The 18,524-nt window shown below is 41.4% G+C and overlaps 1 protein-coding gene across 1 annotated transcript in view; it reads right to left on the bottom strand.

Annotated features, from left to right (window-relative positions):
• LOC122842105 (serine protease HTRA1A-like) overlaps window positions 1-17,962 on the bottom strand; it is a 28,686-nt gene extending 10,724 nt beyond the window's left edge. Inside the window, exons 1-3 of the mRNA XM_044135666.1 lie at window positions 17,343-17,962; window positions 8,423-8,522; window positions 7,231-7,435 (exon numbers count right to left, since the gene is read on the bottom strand). Coding sequence (XP_043991601.1) covers window positions 7,231-7,435; window positions 8,423-8,522; window positions 17,343-17,799 — 762 coding nt within the window. The 5' untranslated portion in view covers window positions 17,800-17,962. The remainder of the gene's footprint in view (window positions 1-7,230; window positions 7,436-8,422; window positions 8,523-17,342) is intronic.
• Between the last annotated feature and the right edge of the window lie 562 nt (window positions 17,963-18,524).

The raw sequence follows: 18,524 nt of genomic DNA, 5'->3' as shown, positions 1-18,524 counted from the left end.
GTGAAGGACGACCTGCAATGTCTCTGAAGAACTCATCTCTTTGCTGGGAGCAGCCAAGAACACATAAAAAGACCGAATCTGTTGATCATCAAAGACCAATAGATGAAACGGCATCTGAAGCGGAAACGTTTACCTCGGCGTTGCTGATAGAAAAAGACAGATAAAGTTAGAAGAAAATAGCTGCAACAGGACACTTTTCCCCTCCTTCCTCTCTGCACGTAAACACAGACACAAAGGCACACTGTGCATATTCCAAGAGACGGCCCGTCCAAACCAGCACCAGGCAAATTTCCCAGGGAGAATGCTCTGAGACTCTTTAGTGGCGTAGCTACGGGAAATACAAACAGTGCAATTATTTCAGAGGACTACATGAGGCCATTATTTTTTTCTTGTCTGATTTTCGGAGAGAATCTTGAGGTATTAACTCATTTACTGCTATCAATGTCTAGAGATGGAAGCAGAAATCATGTCTTTTTTTTTAAAAATGTCACAATGTCTTCAAAAATTCAACGGCTATTGTGCAGCACTGCTAAAAATCACAACATCAAATCATTATATCCACAGCGGTTGATGGCGGGAGCATTGAAAACAAAAAGCCCCTCGTATCCTTCATTTTTTTTAATAGTGGGCATGATGTGTTTCTCACCAAACCCACAGTGGCGCGTTTATGGCTAAGAAAGCTAAATTTTTTTCCCCCTCGTCTCATCAAGACACATGGTTCTAGTTAGCATCCGAGCAGAGAGTGAAAACTCCACGTTCACCATCCCGACCGTAAAACAGAAACGTAACTGGTTGGTATGCAGATAGCGTCTAGCGTTTTTATATGGAGACTTCACGGCGAACAGCGTGTTCAGCGCCGTAGATGCTCTTTTCTCCACATAAACACATTCTCTCCTAGTGCTCTCATTTACTATATTTCTGGGGAGTCTGTGGGATTCAGCAGATTTGTGCCAGAAAGTGTTTCCCAGCCTTATGCGTGCAGAGACACGCGTTGGCATGGATGTTGCTTTGCTGAGATAACGACGACGGTACAAACAGACTCCCTTGTGCAAAAGTCAGGACGTGTAAAAATATTTAACAAGAGTTTAAACGGCTATGAAATCAGTTAGATGGAGGAAATTCATCGCTGAATGAGTTCACTAAATCCTCCTGATTTGTTTGTCTACTGCCTGTAACACACTGACTGCTCATAACCTGTGCATACAACTACCCATCATGCAAATTCCTACAATAAATAATTCTTCAACAGGTTCATTTGTTAAAATGTGGACCCAAGGAACAGTCAATGTGCCCCATTATTAAAATGTGAAGTCTTTCCTGGAAATCCAAATCAGTCAATACCTGTCGACATAAAAGTATTTTTTAAAGTCATCTGGTTTTCACGTCAGTGTTAATGCTTCCAGGTAAACGTTATGAAGAGCGCACTGAAGTTGATTTTCTATTACTGGCGTCCAAATTTTTCTGCACTCACACAGCTGCAGTCGACCCATTGGCTTACCGATCCTTTCAGATGTATGGATCTACCCCACAGGGTTGCCTCTTTTTTTCTGTTTTCCGTGCTCTCCCCTCCTTTAGCCTCCCCCAAAAAAACCTCTCCACAGGAACAAGTGAGTGCAGCACTTCCCCTTTTCCCTTTTCTTCTGAATTTCCAGCTGCCGTACACTGACTAATGCATTCCCCAGAGTTGAGGGGTAGACCACAACCCCAAGAACAGACTAAGATCTGCTACCAATAAACTCTGATTTCATTTTGAAATGCAAAGAGAAAAAGCGGGGGGGAAAGCTGATTTCCGTCAGAGGAAACTTTAAAGCGTCTCATTCGTAAAGTAATGTATGGTTTTATTGATTATCTTTGGCTGGCTGCCGAGTTTTGATGCTGAAAGCAAATAGCAAAGTCTGAGAACTAGAAATGAGAGCGAAGAACATTAGATAAAGACTTCTTCTGTATGCCGTTTTGCAGTTTTGGGACAAAGCGGTCCATTGTTATGAAAGTTGAAAAGGCCAAAATAGAAACATAAATGAGATAAACTGCTCTTAGCGAGAGCTGCCTTCGCTTATCTGCCAGGTTTTCTCTTTGTTTCCATAAATTTCACGGCATCAGGCATCTTCACAGATTAAAATACGCTCCATCATTTCTGTGACCACCAATCAGAAGTCCTAAAAAATCTAATTTATGCTCATGACTCAAACTGGAGAATATTCCACGAGGAAGGATTTACAGTTCCTTCTTTTTTTTCTTTTTTACCTTCTTTTTAACGTAATCAGTTTTAATAAAGTATTTCTCAGGGTCACTAAGATTCTACAAAATTGTAATCATGGCAAATCCCTCTTTTAGCCACTAAAACAAGATGTTCAAGTATAGATCTTTGGATGATTATCTCTTTCTTGTCTAGTCGAAGGTTTTATCTGACAACTGGTTTTCTGTGTCCGACATGAGGGATGCCACAGGGGTGAATGCTTGGACTTCTGCTTTCTTTATACAGACAAGTTTTAGCTCGATGTCTGTCAAATGTTATAAGTTTTACCACTGTACATCACTCCTTAAACAGAGATTAGCGTCTGGATTCCTTCATGATAAACTTTGTCCAGTCTCTTCAAACTGAAGGATCTAATATATTTAGCAAATAGAACAAAGGCCTTCTTTGTTGCTCCTTGTTTCACATCATTCGGTGGATTGCTATTTCTCCGCTTTGAAACCCAAACTGTGGGAAAGTTTTCATTCAGATGTTTGGACAAAAAGCTCATTAAACTGGACAATGTATTGCTTCTATGTTACATTTATTGTCTTTCTGATGCCTGCGTTTGTGTCTTTTTACAGCTTGTTTTTTTAAAAAAGTGCTTAATAAATAAAGTTTTATTTACTTATTTTGTTTCTTAGGTTTATAAATATGTTTCATTCAAAGTCAGGGGAAAATTTAGACATGCACATTTGATTGCACCATCACCTGATGCTCATCAAATTGGTAAAATAGGACACAGAAACTTATCTCCTCATTGAATTTCTTTCTTCAGAGGAGAGGATTGTCAAAGCACCTTGTGAACCATCAGCGATGTGGCTGCACAAACAGGATGCCACAGCACAATGACTGGAGCAGTGAATGCAGTGCTAGCACGGGTGATTTCTGGAAAAACATGCATATTTGAATGTAAAACAGAAATGCAGATAAATATTCTAAAAGGGTCTAAATAAAAGAGTTCAATTTATTGGATTACAATTCAGACTACCAAGTTAATTCTGTCTGTCTCCACCTCCTACATAATTTGTCTGTATTATTAACAGTGTTAGGATATATAGGTGGGAAGTAAAGTGCAACTGTACTTAAGTTTTTAGTTATTTAACGCACCTGTACATTACTAGAGCATCTAATTCTCAGACAACTTATTACTTTTACTCCTCTAACATTTAAAACAAAATACTAGAGCGTTCTACTCTTCGCATTGTATCAATAATGTCAATAGTGCAAAAGTCACAATTAAAAGAGAAACTGAATTGCATCCAGTGGAACCACGATCAGTGATGTGTAGAAAAATATTAACAGCAGCACAAGTGAAAGAAAATTAATGGGGAAACCTTGAGGGCGATGATGGAACAAATTGGGAAGGCACGCCCATTAATGACCGTGTTTAAGAGAACTCTTTGGGCCAAATTAAAAACCACAAAGGTCTGGCGTTCAAGAATTTTTAATCAAATATATATATATATATAAAAAAAAAACAACAAATAAAAAACGCCAACGGGTAAATGTGTATTTTTTGGGGCAAGTTGTGAGCAAAAAAATACTTCCACTTTGTGCACCGACAAATTTTTTATTTTGCTTTGCAGGATTGTCAAAATGTCTCATGAAAGGTGAAAATAGTTTTTTACTTTTGTACTTTGGTATATTGCAGAATCAAGTACTAGCATTTTCACAAGAATTATTTTACACAAATATTTTTTTTTTACTTTTACATTCGCGTAAGTAAAGAATCAAAGTATTTTTTTTATTTTTTATTTGTCAACTCTCTCAACCTTTCATGAAAAAATATCTTGGCTCCTAGATTTTTCTTTCATAAACAAACTAAACAAAACTAAGCTGTCAGTAGCTTAACTGTGTCAGATAAAAACGGCATATTTTTTATGAAGATTTGAGCAGTTTCCCCATTTATAGCCCAAGGCTGGAGTTACTTCAAAGGAGTAAATACTCCCAGTTCTTCACTTGGATAAAAACACTGCAAGACGTCAGGTCTGGGTGAGACCGTTTACCCTTTCAATGCTAATGATAGCTCTGCTGGCCCTCCTTCCCTCTTATTATAATCAAGCCATCCTCTAATTTTTCCAGGTATTAACTTTCACTTGCTCTAAATATCAAACACAATTTTTCTTCCCACATTAGTGGAAATGCTATTCATGTCTAAATCATGTGGTCTTTTCACAGACATCACAGGTCTTGCGAAACCGTCTGGGTGTTTACGACGCACGCAGACTTCACACAATGACTAGCACTTTAAACACAGCAGAAATCATATGAGGGTGAAATCACTTCCTACATCAAGGGCATGGTGGATATAAATAAGCCTACTAGACATAAAATGTCAGATTCTGCAAAACACATTTATATATATATACACACCACAATAAATCACTCTAAGCTTTTTTTCCTCACTTAATGGGATATTAATATAACATTTCTTTGATCTCTCAGCAAGATAAAGCAAGTAAGTAAGAAAGAAGAAAAAAAACTGCCACCTATCTGAAAGCTTTTCAGTCTCAGAGCGACCAGCAACGGTGTGAGCCAACACTGGCGATTCTTTTCACCTGGTAGAAGCTGATTGGACCTGAAGCAGAAGCCTTAGCTGGTTTCTAGAAAGCAATAATGTCTAACCCACCTGGAAGAACACCATGTTCTGTCATTTAATAAGGCTGTATTATGTTGACTCTCGAATGTTTTATTTTGTCAGTCTATTTTTGATAGCCTGGTAAAAACTAGTTTCTTGCTCTATACGGATTTGGACAAAAGGTTCTGGCTCCTCGGCTATTGGGAAACATTTGCTTTCTGGAGGCGTGAACTTTACCCAACGTTTGCCGGCGATGCATGTAATTCGACGCTAAGCAGCTTACCAGAAATTGTATGTGTTGTAGAAACAACAATCCTCTGCTGCGAAGAGAGAAATGATGAGCTGAACGACATTCTGTGCCAGCAATAAAATATCTCCAGCACTCCTCATGCGCTGACTTTAATTACTCGTTATTTGGAAGCGTGGCCAACAAGGACTGAACGGCTGTGTTTACTTCTTCCACTGCTGTTGCTGAAACTACAACCGTGGCAGACTACAAATCTAAAGCAGCACAGGAAATCGACGTCATCCTTCGCAGCTCTTCCTTCTGTCCGCTGATTGTTCCGGTTGACATTCAACAGACGAAATCAAGCTCACTGGGAGAAATCCCAGACAGAGTACAGAAAGGACATAAGAACTAAGCAGAAATGCAGACTTATATTTTGATGTCAATGTTGTGGCTTGTAGCTACATGCCTTCTCTGCAAGGTCTTCTTTTAACATATACAGCTCTGGACAAACAGAAGCCCTCAGAAGCTTGTTTCAGTAATGCCAGCACCTTGAAAACATTTATATACGTGATAGTGATTTACATTTTTCTTCGAAATCTTCGAAAACTGTTGATTCAAAGGATGACTAACTAAACTAATGTAAACTAAGTAATTCAACCTGTGGTATTCCGGAAAATGTTTTTGCAAGCATTGTACAAACAAGGTCTCCTGCATTAACGCAATCATGTCACCGTGTCTAAGAGTATTTGTCACCCCTGAGTCAGCACAAATGAAGATGTGGGGTAAGCCCCCAGAACCAGGAACAGCCTGCCATCAACGAACGCATCAGCTCTTATCGAAGAATGAGCAAACACAAAGCACCTGCCACTGCGATGTTTTTCAGCAGCCATTGCCCACACCGTTGGTTTAAAAAAAAAAAAGAAAAGAAAAAAAGTGAAAATTGCTCAGCATCACTAAAGACCTTGTGTAAAACACACGGTGCTGCTGTCGTGAACATCCTTTCAGCCGTGTCATCCAGCTATGAGAGCGAGCCTCATAACGCACTCATCCCCTCGCTTCGGCTCACAGTCAATAGGCCTTGGCTTTCTGCCCCACATTCCTTCGCAGGACTGACTATGATTAACGTCCAACACGGATTCCTCTTGTCCAGCAGACGGCGAAATAAAGATGGAGACGGGGAATATGCGGAGAGAGGGAGAGAAAATGCAACAAACAGATGGACTGTGGTGAAAGTGTAGTCTTTTTATTTTTACAGAAACCCTTTCAGTCAGTGGTAAGTGATAGTCTCCACCCGTTTCTCGTGAGATGAGCCGGTTCTTATCTGGGTTGTTCCTGCAGCTCGACTCTGAGCACAGATGGGATCTGAACTTGGTCAGGCTGCACCTGCATTCTCACTTTACATCTCTTGCACCTTGAATGATCGGTAAGATTTACGGCGTTTTTATATATACCTCAAGTCCGGGGATTAAAAATTTGAAGCACGTTTTTGGCAGGTGTATTAGGAAGAAATAGGGGAATGTTTTGACATTGTTCTGTGCAGCTCCCTTCAATATATGCTCTCAAACTAGTACAAATCCAAATTAGCTGCTTCCACAAGATTGAAATGAATGGCTAATCCAAGACTGGTGCTCAAATGTTGCAAAACAACTCCAAATCGTGTAAATGCAATTTATACTATTGCTTCCCTGTAAATAATCTTCACTTTTGCATTGTGCTGTTAGGAAGCAGTGCGCCGTGTGAAACTCGCACTGAAAACTGTACCTTTTTAAACCTACACCGATTCCACTGTAAACAACCAGCCTAGGCTACCATGGCGATGGTTTAAAGGATTATAAAATTTGATGTTTGACGCTGTGATGTCCTTGAGACTGGAGTAGTTTTAAGGTCGTAGCCCTTCTTTTCCTTGTTCACTTCATCCCCTAGATACCAGAAGACGCCAAAAGAGGGACACACTGTACTACAGGTAATATACGGCACCTAACAAAACGTCATTTCAACAATCCTGAGCAATCCCTCTGTATCTCCTTAGTGAAGACGCACATTTTTCACCAGATCTCCCTGAGGAGATTCCTGCCCAAAATGACCAAAACAAAACCAAAAAGTATATAAGAAAAACCCTCTATTAAGGCCGAGGCATAACAGCATGCCTCTCCCTCCACCCTCCTTCTGTGTAAGACTTGCACTGACCGGTACATCAATCTTGATGAGGGCTATGTCTGACTTCTCGTCCACGTCTTTGATTTTGGCGTCGTAGGAGGCGCCGCTCTTTAGCTCCACTTTCACCCTGTGTTTATTGGCCACGACGTGGGCATTGGTCACAATCTGGCCGTCTTCTGACACAACGAAACCGGAGCCACTGGCCACAGCGACCTCCCGCTTGGAGTAAGTCATCCTGGAGAGGGACAGAGGAGGACAGAGGGGGAAGAAAAACTCTTCGCTTGCAGAACAACAGATAAAATGAGTCGGTTCAGGGGTGTTTTGCTGTACTCTGAATGTAAAATAAGAGAAGAAGAAGTAAGAGATTTGTGTCTGATTTCCACTTTTCAATGCTGCTAGATGATTCCAGTCTGTTTCTTAAGAACTACAGGAAACAACATGGTAAATAGTTTTTCAAGCATTCTTGAGATATTATTTAAGATTCAGTCTTAATCACCTCGCTCATTTCAAAAATGGTCAGATTTGACTTTTCTTCCCTCAGAACCAAATCCATACAGAAGTGGATAATTTCCAGAGCAACCTGATAGAACTTTGTGGAGGAGTTATGATGAAAAAGAGCAAGATTTTTAAGTTTCCTACAGGCACCAATTAATCCAATCGAGCAGGAGGTTATACCTGCATGATCTTAGGACAACATATTATTTTCTGAAAATTGCAACGACATTGTAGATTGTAATTACCAAACAATTTGTTTGTCTCGCCTTTTGCTTTCATCTTAACAATGTTCCTTTCTCCCTTGATTCTGAGATTCAGACATATCATGATAGGGGATAAAGCCAACCAAATCTATATTACTGGCAGAGTTTCAAATATAAATGTATCAAATATTGCATGCCAGCAACAATTTTAGATTTCTATTTTGATTATAAATATGTTTTCATACACTGTGAAGCTCTACTAAACTACTTCAGCTCTGGTCATGAGTCAGTTTCTAGATATATCCACAACTAAAAGTCAGGCAATACAATGGTAAGCCAGTGAGAATAACAAGGGGTCTGACAGACGAGGTCTTATTGAATCACTTTGCAGGCAACGCTATCAGGAAACCTTTGAGACGTTACAGACAGACAAACAAAATCTGCAGAAACGAAAGGAAATTTTAGCCTGCACCACTTTCCCACACTCACAGAAACACACATTCAGATGAACAGCTTGTACATACTTGCGGAAAAGTTCAATGTGAACCACAGAGGGAGCGATTTTCTCCACCACGTCGGCGATGAAGTTGTATCTGTGCCTCGGGCTGTCTGGATTGTCCTGAGCTGCGCACACACACACACACACACACACAAGATGTCAGACTGGCAAAATAAACAATCCATTCACCAAATATAGTGCATGATGTAAGAGTTGTGTGAGAATAGAAAACTCACACTTAAAAAAAAAAACTAACCAAAAAAAACCCAGCTTTATCAAAACACAGGGCGGGAAAAAAGAAAAGATGACACTTCTGAGGGTCATACCGTCTAGGTCAGCTCTGGCATTCATGCTCATTTGCAATGTTTGGTTATAAACATAAAAAATGAATGCTTTGGAATGAACTGAATTACGTATCCAGCTTTAGACCGGTTAGGAAATTCTGACCTGGTAATTAACCCCCCCTGAGATGAAAGTTTAAACAAAACTCATCGTTTCCTCTGAGCTTTTCATCCTTTTGTTCCTAAACCCCTTTTTTCATGCCACGTAGTTGGAACCATTCTTTTCCTTTTTTCCCTCGTGAGGCCAATTTTCAGTCATGGTGTTCTGAGCGGAAAAGTCAAAGGCACCCGTGAGCCCTGGGATGTCATTAATTGAGCTTAAGAAATGAGGACACTTTTCGCTCGAGGTGCAGTTACGCTAGCGCTGGCTCGGAATGCAAACCATCTCGGCGAAAAGGAATGCCACGAAATTTTACAGAACGAAAACATTGATCAACCCACGGGGGGGACGGTGTCTTTATATGATCCCCGAATCCTTCCTGGCTGTCATGAACCACATCTCCTTACAATTTATTGAACTTCAAGACATTTCATGCAAAAACAGAAATGTAAAGCACCATGTGACACAATGACTAAGTCAAGGGGGTCAATAGAGTAATAAAGACGTGTCCGGAAGGAAGCATGACTTTCAGAAGGTGAACTCCATAAGTATTCTTCATTTGAACTAGATTGGCACATTTACACTTATTACAAACAGAAATGTCTTTCTTTAAAACCTCTAAACATTTTTTTTTTTTTCCTTTTTTGAACTATAAATAGAGTATTAATTGTGATAAATGCCAGGCTGCTTCTTACCGCTACACTAAAGGAAGGTAATGGAAAGACTGGAGTCATTCTCCCCCTGCTCGCTTCAGACCTGGGAGGTTTGTGGTCGCCTTGGAAGGGATTAATGTTACCACGAGAAGCCCTATTGGTCGGAACGCATCTCGTTTCTATGGTCCTAGCAAAAGACTTCCAGTTCAACATGTTATTATAAATATAGTCCATGAAGACATTCTTAGATTTAGCAGAAGAAAACGTCACACGGATGCAGATGGTGCTCTGCAACATTTGTCCTATGTGCAAAAATGCCTTGAACGCACCGTCTCCACATTGAAATACGGCGGTGGCGAGATCGTGCTGTGAGAAAGATTTCCGTCATCAGAAACAGCAAATCAATAAAAAAATGTAAAAAAAAAAAAAAAAAATGTTGATGGGAGAATGATTGGAGATGAATAAAGAACAATTTGGAAAGTTGCAGAACTACAATGGAGCTACAATAGGATGGTTAAGATCAAAGCATATTCAAAGTATCTGAATCATCCAGTACCACACCCAGGCCGCAATCAACTTTCTAAGCCGTGGACAGACCAAATTTTTACATTAAAAGATGCTCTAAGTGCTCATTGGACTGAGTTTGAGCTGTTTTCCAAAGAAGAATTGGCTAAAATATCTTTCCTTAGATGACCAATGATGTAGAGACATACTCCAAAAGAACAGCAGTTGCAGCTAACATCAATTTCAGCCTGACCTCAGTCACACAAACAGTCTAAATGTTACCACAGGTTTTAAAAAAAACACCAACAATTTCTATACTAATTCTCTCTAATGTGAGAGATGGTTGGAGGCCCTCAGTACCGTACAGATTCAGACATAAAGCGAAGTAAATAAAAAGGTTACTCGAGGCTAGGCAGACACACAGACATGACTCAGATTGCATAATACCCGTCCACATAAAGAGGAATGATCTGCTTTGACTTACTGTGATAAAAGACTCACCTCCTCCCACATATGGAAGTCATATGGAGACATTTGGTGACTGCTAATAAAAGAGTCAAATAAAGTTAAGCATTCACTAACAACAATCAGATGGGTGGAAGATTGTTTCTGGAGTTGGTGAAGGTCTTAAAAGTCAGGAAAGCATTAAGACACGTTTAAGAAATTTCCTTATAAAAACATCCAAGTTGTTTTTTTTTTTTGCAATGTTTTGCAAACGCAGGGCTCGCTATCCTCACAGCTGGGTGTATCCATTACACCTCCCACAGGTGCATATTCCCAACCACAAAAGGTCCCAGTTCCTCAGCTTGTTTTCCCATGTTCACCCAGAGTTTTACTGGCACTTACACACAGAAGCAGCTTCTTTGTCTACATGAAGACCCAGATCAGCTCTTCTAGCTTATTTATGCAAACGAACCAAAACAACTCTCAAATCTGCGCACCATTCCGTACCGTTCACCAATACATTTCACTTGATTTTGGTTCAATGGCATGATTTTTTTTGGGGGGGGGGGTTTGTTTTGAAAACTGTTACTTCCTGCCTCTTCCTAATTGGCTGCACCTGCAATCTTCTACTTGCCTATTTGCACTTAAGTACTGGTATGACAGTGAAAAAAAGTCCCATCGTGTTAGCTCAGACATTTTGTTTTTGACGGCGGTGGAAAATATAATTAGTTTAATTATTTTGGGGGGGTTTTAACCAGCTGGCTAAAAACGGAGAAAGGAGAAAGGCAGGTCATAGGCTGCCAATGCATGACAGAGTAAACACTGAATCAGACGGCTGTTCATTCTCACCTTCCAGGTCAATTTTAACAAATCACCAGTTAAATTAAAGGGCATGAGTTCTGACTGCAGGCAAGGCACATGCACAAACAAAGTGTCAGACAGAAGGGCAGCAGCTGACCTGGAGAAGTAAACACTCCGCACTGGCGTGCCAAAAACTGAAAATGAGCAGCAAAATTCATTATAACATGAGAAAAAAACATCTGGGGTACAAAAAACCCCACACAAAATCCAGGGTAAGCTATGACAGGCACTGCTGATGTACTAAAATTGTTTTTGGCAAATGGGTAACTGAATGTACCTTGATGGTAATTTGCTTTTACCTTCTATTTCATGCAAACAATCAGGAAATCTAATGCAAAATATGATTTCATCTATCATCCTATTAGTTATATAAAATGGAGTCAACCATTTTTGAAAGGTAAGAACAAATTGGCAAAGGTTATCAAGTTCAAAAACATCAGCTATGGGTACGGAACATGAAAATTGGAAGTGCCACATTTATGGCAAAAAGAAAAATATATATTTATGAAAACCTAGATTAGAAGTGGTCTCGTTTCTCTTTGATTGAGGGAATAAAAGAGCTAAAACACCAACCATCATCTGGTTACGGGCAAACAGATCATCATTATGAATCATCCAGCTCCAAGTAGTTGCTTTTAAAAAGAACACTGGCAAGATTTCAAGGCTGCTCCTCAAGTATCAGGATTATTGGACCGGGTCACAATGAGTCTGGGCTCATTACTCCATAGGTCAGTAGGTCTCGGCACCCATGTGTCCAGCATCCAGAACAACTCTTCTTGTGGTTTACTGATAGGTTACGTAACCTTTCTTTGCCTTGGTCTATTTTTCTTCATCTTTACCAGTTGGTTGCTTTGGTTCTTTTTGTGTTGTCTTTATCCACAGAGCAGGTATACTACAAGATTTTTGAAAGCAAACAAAATGAAGGGTAAGATATCTTTGGGGATCTATAGAGAACCAACGGTGACTATGATAAATGAGACCAACAGCTGATAGAGCAAAGGCTAAGAAGTCTTTTTTCTTGTAATTCTTGGCACCGTCGGTGCCAAAATGATCTCATCAAGCAGCTGAAACATTCCATGCTCTCAAAACAGAAGAAGAAAATAAAAAAATATTCAGGCAAATGTTCAGGCTCCTTGTGCAGAGAGCGGCATGTGATGGACTACTAATGGGATTTAGGATGGCGTGGTTAAAATAGAAAACCAATTTCTCACATTGTGAAAGTGTAGTCTTGGCATAGTCAGTTAACAATAAAAAGACAGGGGATTGAACAAGTGTGACTAGCTGCTCACTGGGTTTATTGGATCACTTTATAGTATTCAAAAAGAGGCATGTATAAAAACATCAGACTTCTAGACCAGTGTTTCCCAATTCCAGTCCTCGGGGCCCCCCTGCCTGCATGTTTTAGGTGTTTCCCTTCTGCCACACACCTGGATTGAATCTTTGGGTGATTAACAGGCTCCGGCAGTACTTGGTGGCTGCAGAAGACGTCATGCAATCATTTGAATCAGCTGTTCTGGTTTAGAGGCACATCTGAGGGGTGGCGTTGTTTTGCTAATGTGACAAAATCACGAACACGTCTTGCGAGTTTTTTAGTTATTTACAGATTCTGAAATGTGGATTCTAAGTTATATATATATATATATACACACACACTACAGATCCTGTGGTCACCAATAGCCTTTTTGGGGATATTTGTAATTTAGAAGCGTAATAAGAGAATAGAATACAGATACAAAAATAATCGTTTTTTAGAATTACGTTGTCAAAAACAAACATTTTATTTCAGCTGGTTGATAGCCCAACATAAATCATTTTATTTTAGGTGCTAACTAACATGCAGTTAGTCAGCGTGGGGCGCAGCTCTGATCACCCTCGTCACCGTCATATCACACTTAGCACAGCCACAAACTTACTACATGCTATATATTGTCGAGTTCAAAACCAAAAGTTTTGCAACTCACCCTCTGAAACTTTCCACTGATATCAGGCTTTATTTTTAGTGGCTCGGTCCTTCCCAATTATTAATTTAAACACAATCCTTTGGTAAGCTAACTGGAGCGTCGCACTTTGAGCTCACGTCACGGCAAATAAACGGTTGTTTACATGCAGTGCCACCAGGGGGCGCGCGCGGAACACTAGTTTGAGAAAAACTGGCTTTGAGTGATCCATTAAAAAAACCCTGATTTTGTCGCTAATGGCTAATTTTTTCTGCTCCACAACATGCAACCATGCAATCCTCTGAAATGACACACAGTCCGTCACTAAGTGAATTTTTTTTAAACACATTTAAGATGTGGCAGATTGAGTATTGTCTTGAACATTGTCTTCAACTTGTAAATTTTTTGTTCAAATTTTGGTACAATAACTGCTTTTCTAAGATTATTGGTTATTACACCCAAAATGTCTTCTTTGTATCTGTATGCAGCTAAGTACGGGGTTAAGGAAACAGACATTGGCAAAGCAGCAGGAGAGACACTATAGAAGCAAGTAAGAAAACAGATGAGTATAACACAAAAACAGGAGCCGAGACAGGCAGTCGTAACGATACAGACAGAAGTCAGAGAACGACGCTCTAATATTCTGCAAAGCTAAGACAAGTTCAGGAAAAATGTGCACATTCAGCAAATCTCAGCAGCCAGAGTTACAGAGTGCGCTCTGCAAAATCAGCTGGGAAAGAAGGTGGGAATAGTCTGGTGGATCGTCTGCCATAAACTACTTAGATTTTTTTCTTTTTTTTTTTTGTTTGCTTAAAGCATCTACGTTATTATTATCGTCATAGCACTGCAATCAAAATCTGAATGCTCACACAATTACACACGTATTTTTTAACTCCTTAGCCGCCCCTCAAGACTTGACATGCAGTTCACAGATAAACCTGAAGACTCATAGATATCTAGATGCTGCAGGTATAAAATTCTTCTAGACTCATCTCTGTCTTGTCTTTCACAACCAATAAAGCCTTACTGACTTCCAACAGCCTATTGGTTCGGGGGGGGAAAAATATAGAGAAAAAGAGGATGATATTTCTAATAAATCCAAAAGGGTCGAGGCAATATCATGAGCTAGTTTTCATTGCCAAAACAAAGTGCTTGTTTAATCGAGCTCATTACTGTTCAGGCGCAAAGTGAGATCATGCAACTGTTACTGTACTTGCACATGTTTTCATAATGTGGGGCCAGGTTTCGCAGGGGTATGGTCAGTGTCCTCAGAGAGGGATTGAGTTCCTGTAATGTGCCGCCTCCAGCACAGCCAACGCTAGTAATAATATGAAAGAGTGCGTGTAAGGCAGCATTGTTGTAAAGTTCGGACATTAGCACTGGAAATACGTCTTGCTTTTTCTGAAGAAAAAGAATCGTTTTTGGTTTTTTCCCCGAATGGGGTTTAGGAGAACTCGCCACCACAGTCTGTTTCAGACATGGTTAGCTGCCTGGGAATGACTTACAGTAACCCTTTAAGTTGCTACCAAAACTGACAGCCCAACGCGGTGCCCTTAAACTGCGCCTTCATGTTTTTTTTCAGATACACAAATAAAAACCTTTCCTTTAAATGTGTGGGCTGCTAATTTGGTGTTTTCCTCTTGAGTCTCCTGCCTGTTATAAACTGCCCTCGACAGAGGAGGACTTGTGGCTTTGAGTCAGGTCCAGGAATTCCTCCACGTGACAACTTGTGTGTGATTTACGAGTGACAAAAGAAACACAGACTGGGAGGGAGAGATAGAGAGAGAGAGAGAGAGAGCAAAACTAGAAGGAGGAAGCAGTTGGAGTTTTTTTTTCTGGGGGAGGAAATACAAGTTTCCAAAAGCTCTGAAGGAGGTTTCGGGCCTTTGAGGAAGCAGGTGCCGAAGCGTTTCATTGATATGTTTTTAAGTGCCCACTTCCAAAAGCAGTACGCGGGATAAATACACCCCGAAACCAAAGGCAACGTACAGTATCTTTAACACCTGCGGCCTTGAATGTGTGTGATCACTCCTCCTTCCTGAGTTTTTCAAGTCATGTTTTAGGACAGACACATACCACACTGATGATGATGAATAACCCACTTGTTTTTCTTAGATGGATTGAATTGCTCCAGGAGAATGGCGTCAGTTCATTATAGAAGTGCTCCGATTAGAGTGAAACGCTTTGACAAAGCACAGATCTGTCGGGAAATGGCGAGCTTTACAACAGTCCTGTCAGTATCATTCCAATTTTATTTTTATCCGCCCTTAAGAATTCCTTTCTAATCAACTAAATCACACTGGCCATGAGATTGGCTGCAAGAAATCATGCCAATCGTGCTCATGTGACTTTTACTGGGCACGCATCGAGCTTTACATCAGCGACGCAGCGCATGACTTCATCCTGTCAGGCAAAAGCGAAGAGATCAGATCGAGGACGATTCTGTTGGGAACAAGAGGGAACAGAACAACCGGTTGAATGGCGGCTTTTGTCATCCAAGACACACGGATATTGTGCGCTCCTCTGAGCTACAACATCTGTGTAAACTTCAGACCTGTCAGAAAACGTCAGATCACTCCAGTGAGAACTGAAGGGGCAGAGCGAACACCTAGTAGGGAAGACTGCAGAGCTACAGCATGAATGGATGTCAATCAATTAGAACGTCATCAAAAAGTTCATTTGTTTGAGTCATTCGACTCAAAAAGTGAAACTTGTGTTAATATGCATTCATTTGTGTTATTTTTTCTGGGAAAAAAAAAGCTAAAAAAAAAAAAAACCAAACAAACAAACTTGAAATCCAGTTGTACCTTATGACAGGATCAGTAAAAAATTTTTTTCTTTTGCAGAAGTGTCAGCACTCAATACTTACATGGACATGAGGTTTAGGTCAAACCAGTTTGCCGACTGGTGAAGCACAGTGATATAATACTAGGTATTGGTACATCTGGCTGTAAGTCCATCCATCCATCCATTTTCTGTTCACCCTTGTCCCTAATGGGGTCGGGAGGGTTGCTGGTGTCTATCTCCAGCTACGTTCTGGGCGAGAGGTGGGGTTCACCCTGGACAGGTCGCCAGTCTGCCGCAGGGCAACACAAAGACATACAAGACAAACAACCATTCACACACACACTCACACATAGGGAGAATTTAGAGAGACCAATTCACGTGACAGTCATGCTTTTGGACTGTGGGAGGAAGCCGGAGAACCCGGAGAGAACCCACCATGCACAGGGAGAACATGCAAACTCCATGCAGAAAGACCCCGGGCCGGGAATCGAACCCAGGACCTTTTTTCTGCAAGGCAACAGCTCTACCAACTGCGCCACTGTGCAGCCCTGGCTGTAAGTCCAGAGAGGGAAAAAAAGATTAACAACTCCATAAGTCTTGCCAGCAGATGCCATAAAAGACCCTGAAACCTCTTGGGAGAAGACTGTACTGACAATTCAGTGGCAAAAGACTTCAACTCAGAAAGTTGGCGTCAGTTCATCCACACGAGTCATGATCCACCTCACCAGATTCTCTGGGATTTCCACAACATGGGAACCTGACATTCGAATGAAATGCAAAACTTACTTTCATTTGAAAATAAAACTTTGAACCAATGAGAAAAAAACGCCTTTGATGTTACCTCAGGTCCAAGAGAGGCTTATTGACATCGGAGATGCAACATGTGTGTGTTGGCTGATGAAGCTCTGACTCCAGGTAAGGTTCTTATCTTGTGCATCCCCCCCACTACCCTCACAGTCTATTGAATCTGTATTGCTTCTACATCTCTATCACAGTTCATCCTTCCACTCAACGTTCTATTACGATGGCTGAATACAGACCTCTGTGAACAGTTAGCAGTGACCTTTTGTGGCTTGTAAAATGTGTCTAAGATGGCCATCTGCCGGACATCTGCCAAATCAAAAGCCTTCTGTGTGATTGCGTCACCCATGTCAAAACATTTATTCAATGTAATACAAAAGATGATTTTTCTGAAAAACAAAAACTCAATGTGGGTTTTTAATGAGTGCGAGATATGAACATCAAAGCGATCAAACCTGAAGTCTATCGCTGGAGCGACAATAAAAGAAAAATCCTCTCAACCTTAACACACCCTCACCTTTCCCGCAGGCTCCCCGCTGAATGAAGAGAACAGGTGGCTGCTGCAGCTTCTGCGCTCGCCGGCTCACCCTCTTCAGCTCGCAGATACTCCGGTACGACACCCCGTCGCTCCCGCACACCGGCTCCGTGGTCTTGCACGCGCAGATCCCGCTCTTGCTTCTCCTCCGCACCGTCACGCTGTACGCCACTCCGCCGGACACGGAGCACTCCAGCCCGTCTCCGCACGTCGGGTCGCCGAGCTTGCCGCCGCCGCCGCATGCCTCCCCCTCGCCGGACGCGCACACCGTGCAGCACTGGCAGACGTCGAGGGCTTGTCCCGCCGGGCAGTCCGCGGGCAGACGGGGACACATGGATTTGTCGCACACGGAGGGGCATCCGACAACATAGCGGCTGGTTATCTGCGCATCTGCCTGCAACGACGCTGCGGCCACGCACAACAAGAAGGACCGAAACATCGTTCACAGTAAATAAAATTAAAATAAAATTAAAAAGGAGAGAGTTAGAGGGAGAGAAAGAAGTTTTAAAAGTGAAGCACGAAGTTCATAGAGAAAGAAAAGTTCGATCCCGACTTCGCAGGGCTATAGGATGGGAGAGCTCTGTGCTGAGAGAGAGAGAGAAAAAGAGAGAGAGAGAGAGAGAGAGGGGGGGGGGGGGGTCATTGCAGCTGGAGAGGCATTTAACAGAACTTCTGCGCAGCAAATCTCTGCGCACGTTTTTACTGGCACCGCATCACACACGCAACTTTCCAGTCAGTGGGAAAAGGCATGGAAAGTGATGCGTTCACGGGGCGCACTGAAAGGGAAAGCAGAGTGTGGTGGATGCTTCCGGAAGAGAGAGAGAGAGAGAGAGAGAATGTGTGTATTAAGGAGATGCAGGCACTTGCTTTTTTTTTTTTTTTTTTTTTGCCTACATACGGCTCTGACCAAAAAGACCAGAGGAACAACTTTCTAATCTGACGGAATCAGTGGAAATTTTTGAGACGAGATCCAAGGCAACCTCCCACCTGTGCTGTGAAGCATGATGATGGCAGTGTCATGCTGAGGGGGTGACCTTTGGAGGAGCTGAGCAATTCTTCAACATTAAAAGTAAAATGTTATTAATCACACATAAATTGCTCTGGAAGTTGAACTAGACTGGGTTAAAAAAATATTTTCGCCCAGCAGTGACTGAAAAACTGAAA

The sequence above is a fragment of the Gambusia affinis genome, linkage group LG13 (genome assembly GCF_019740435.1).
Source record: "Gambusia affinis linkage group LG13, SWU_Gaff_1.0, whole genome shotgun sequence".
NCBI lineage: Eukaryota > Metazoa > Chordata > Actinopteri > Cyprinodontiformes > Poeciliidae > Gambusia > Gambusia affinis.
Note: the sequence above shows the minus strand (reverse complement) of the source record. Positions and strands in the feature narration are given on the sequence as shown.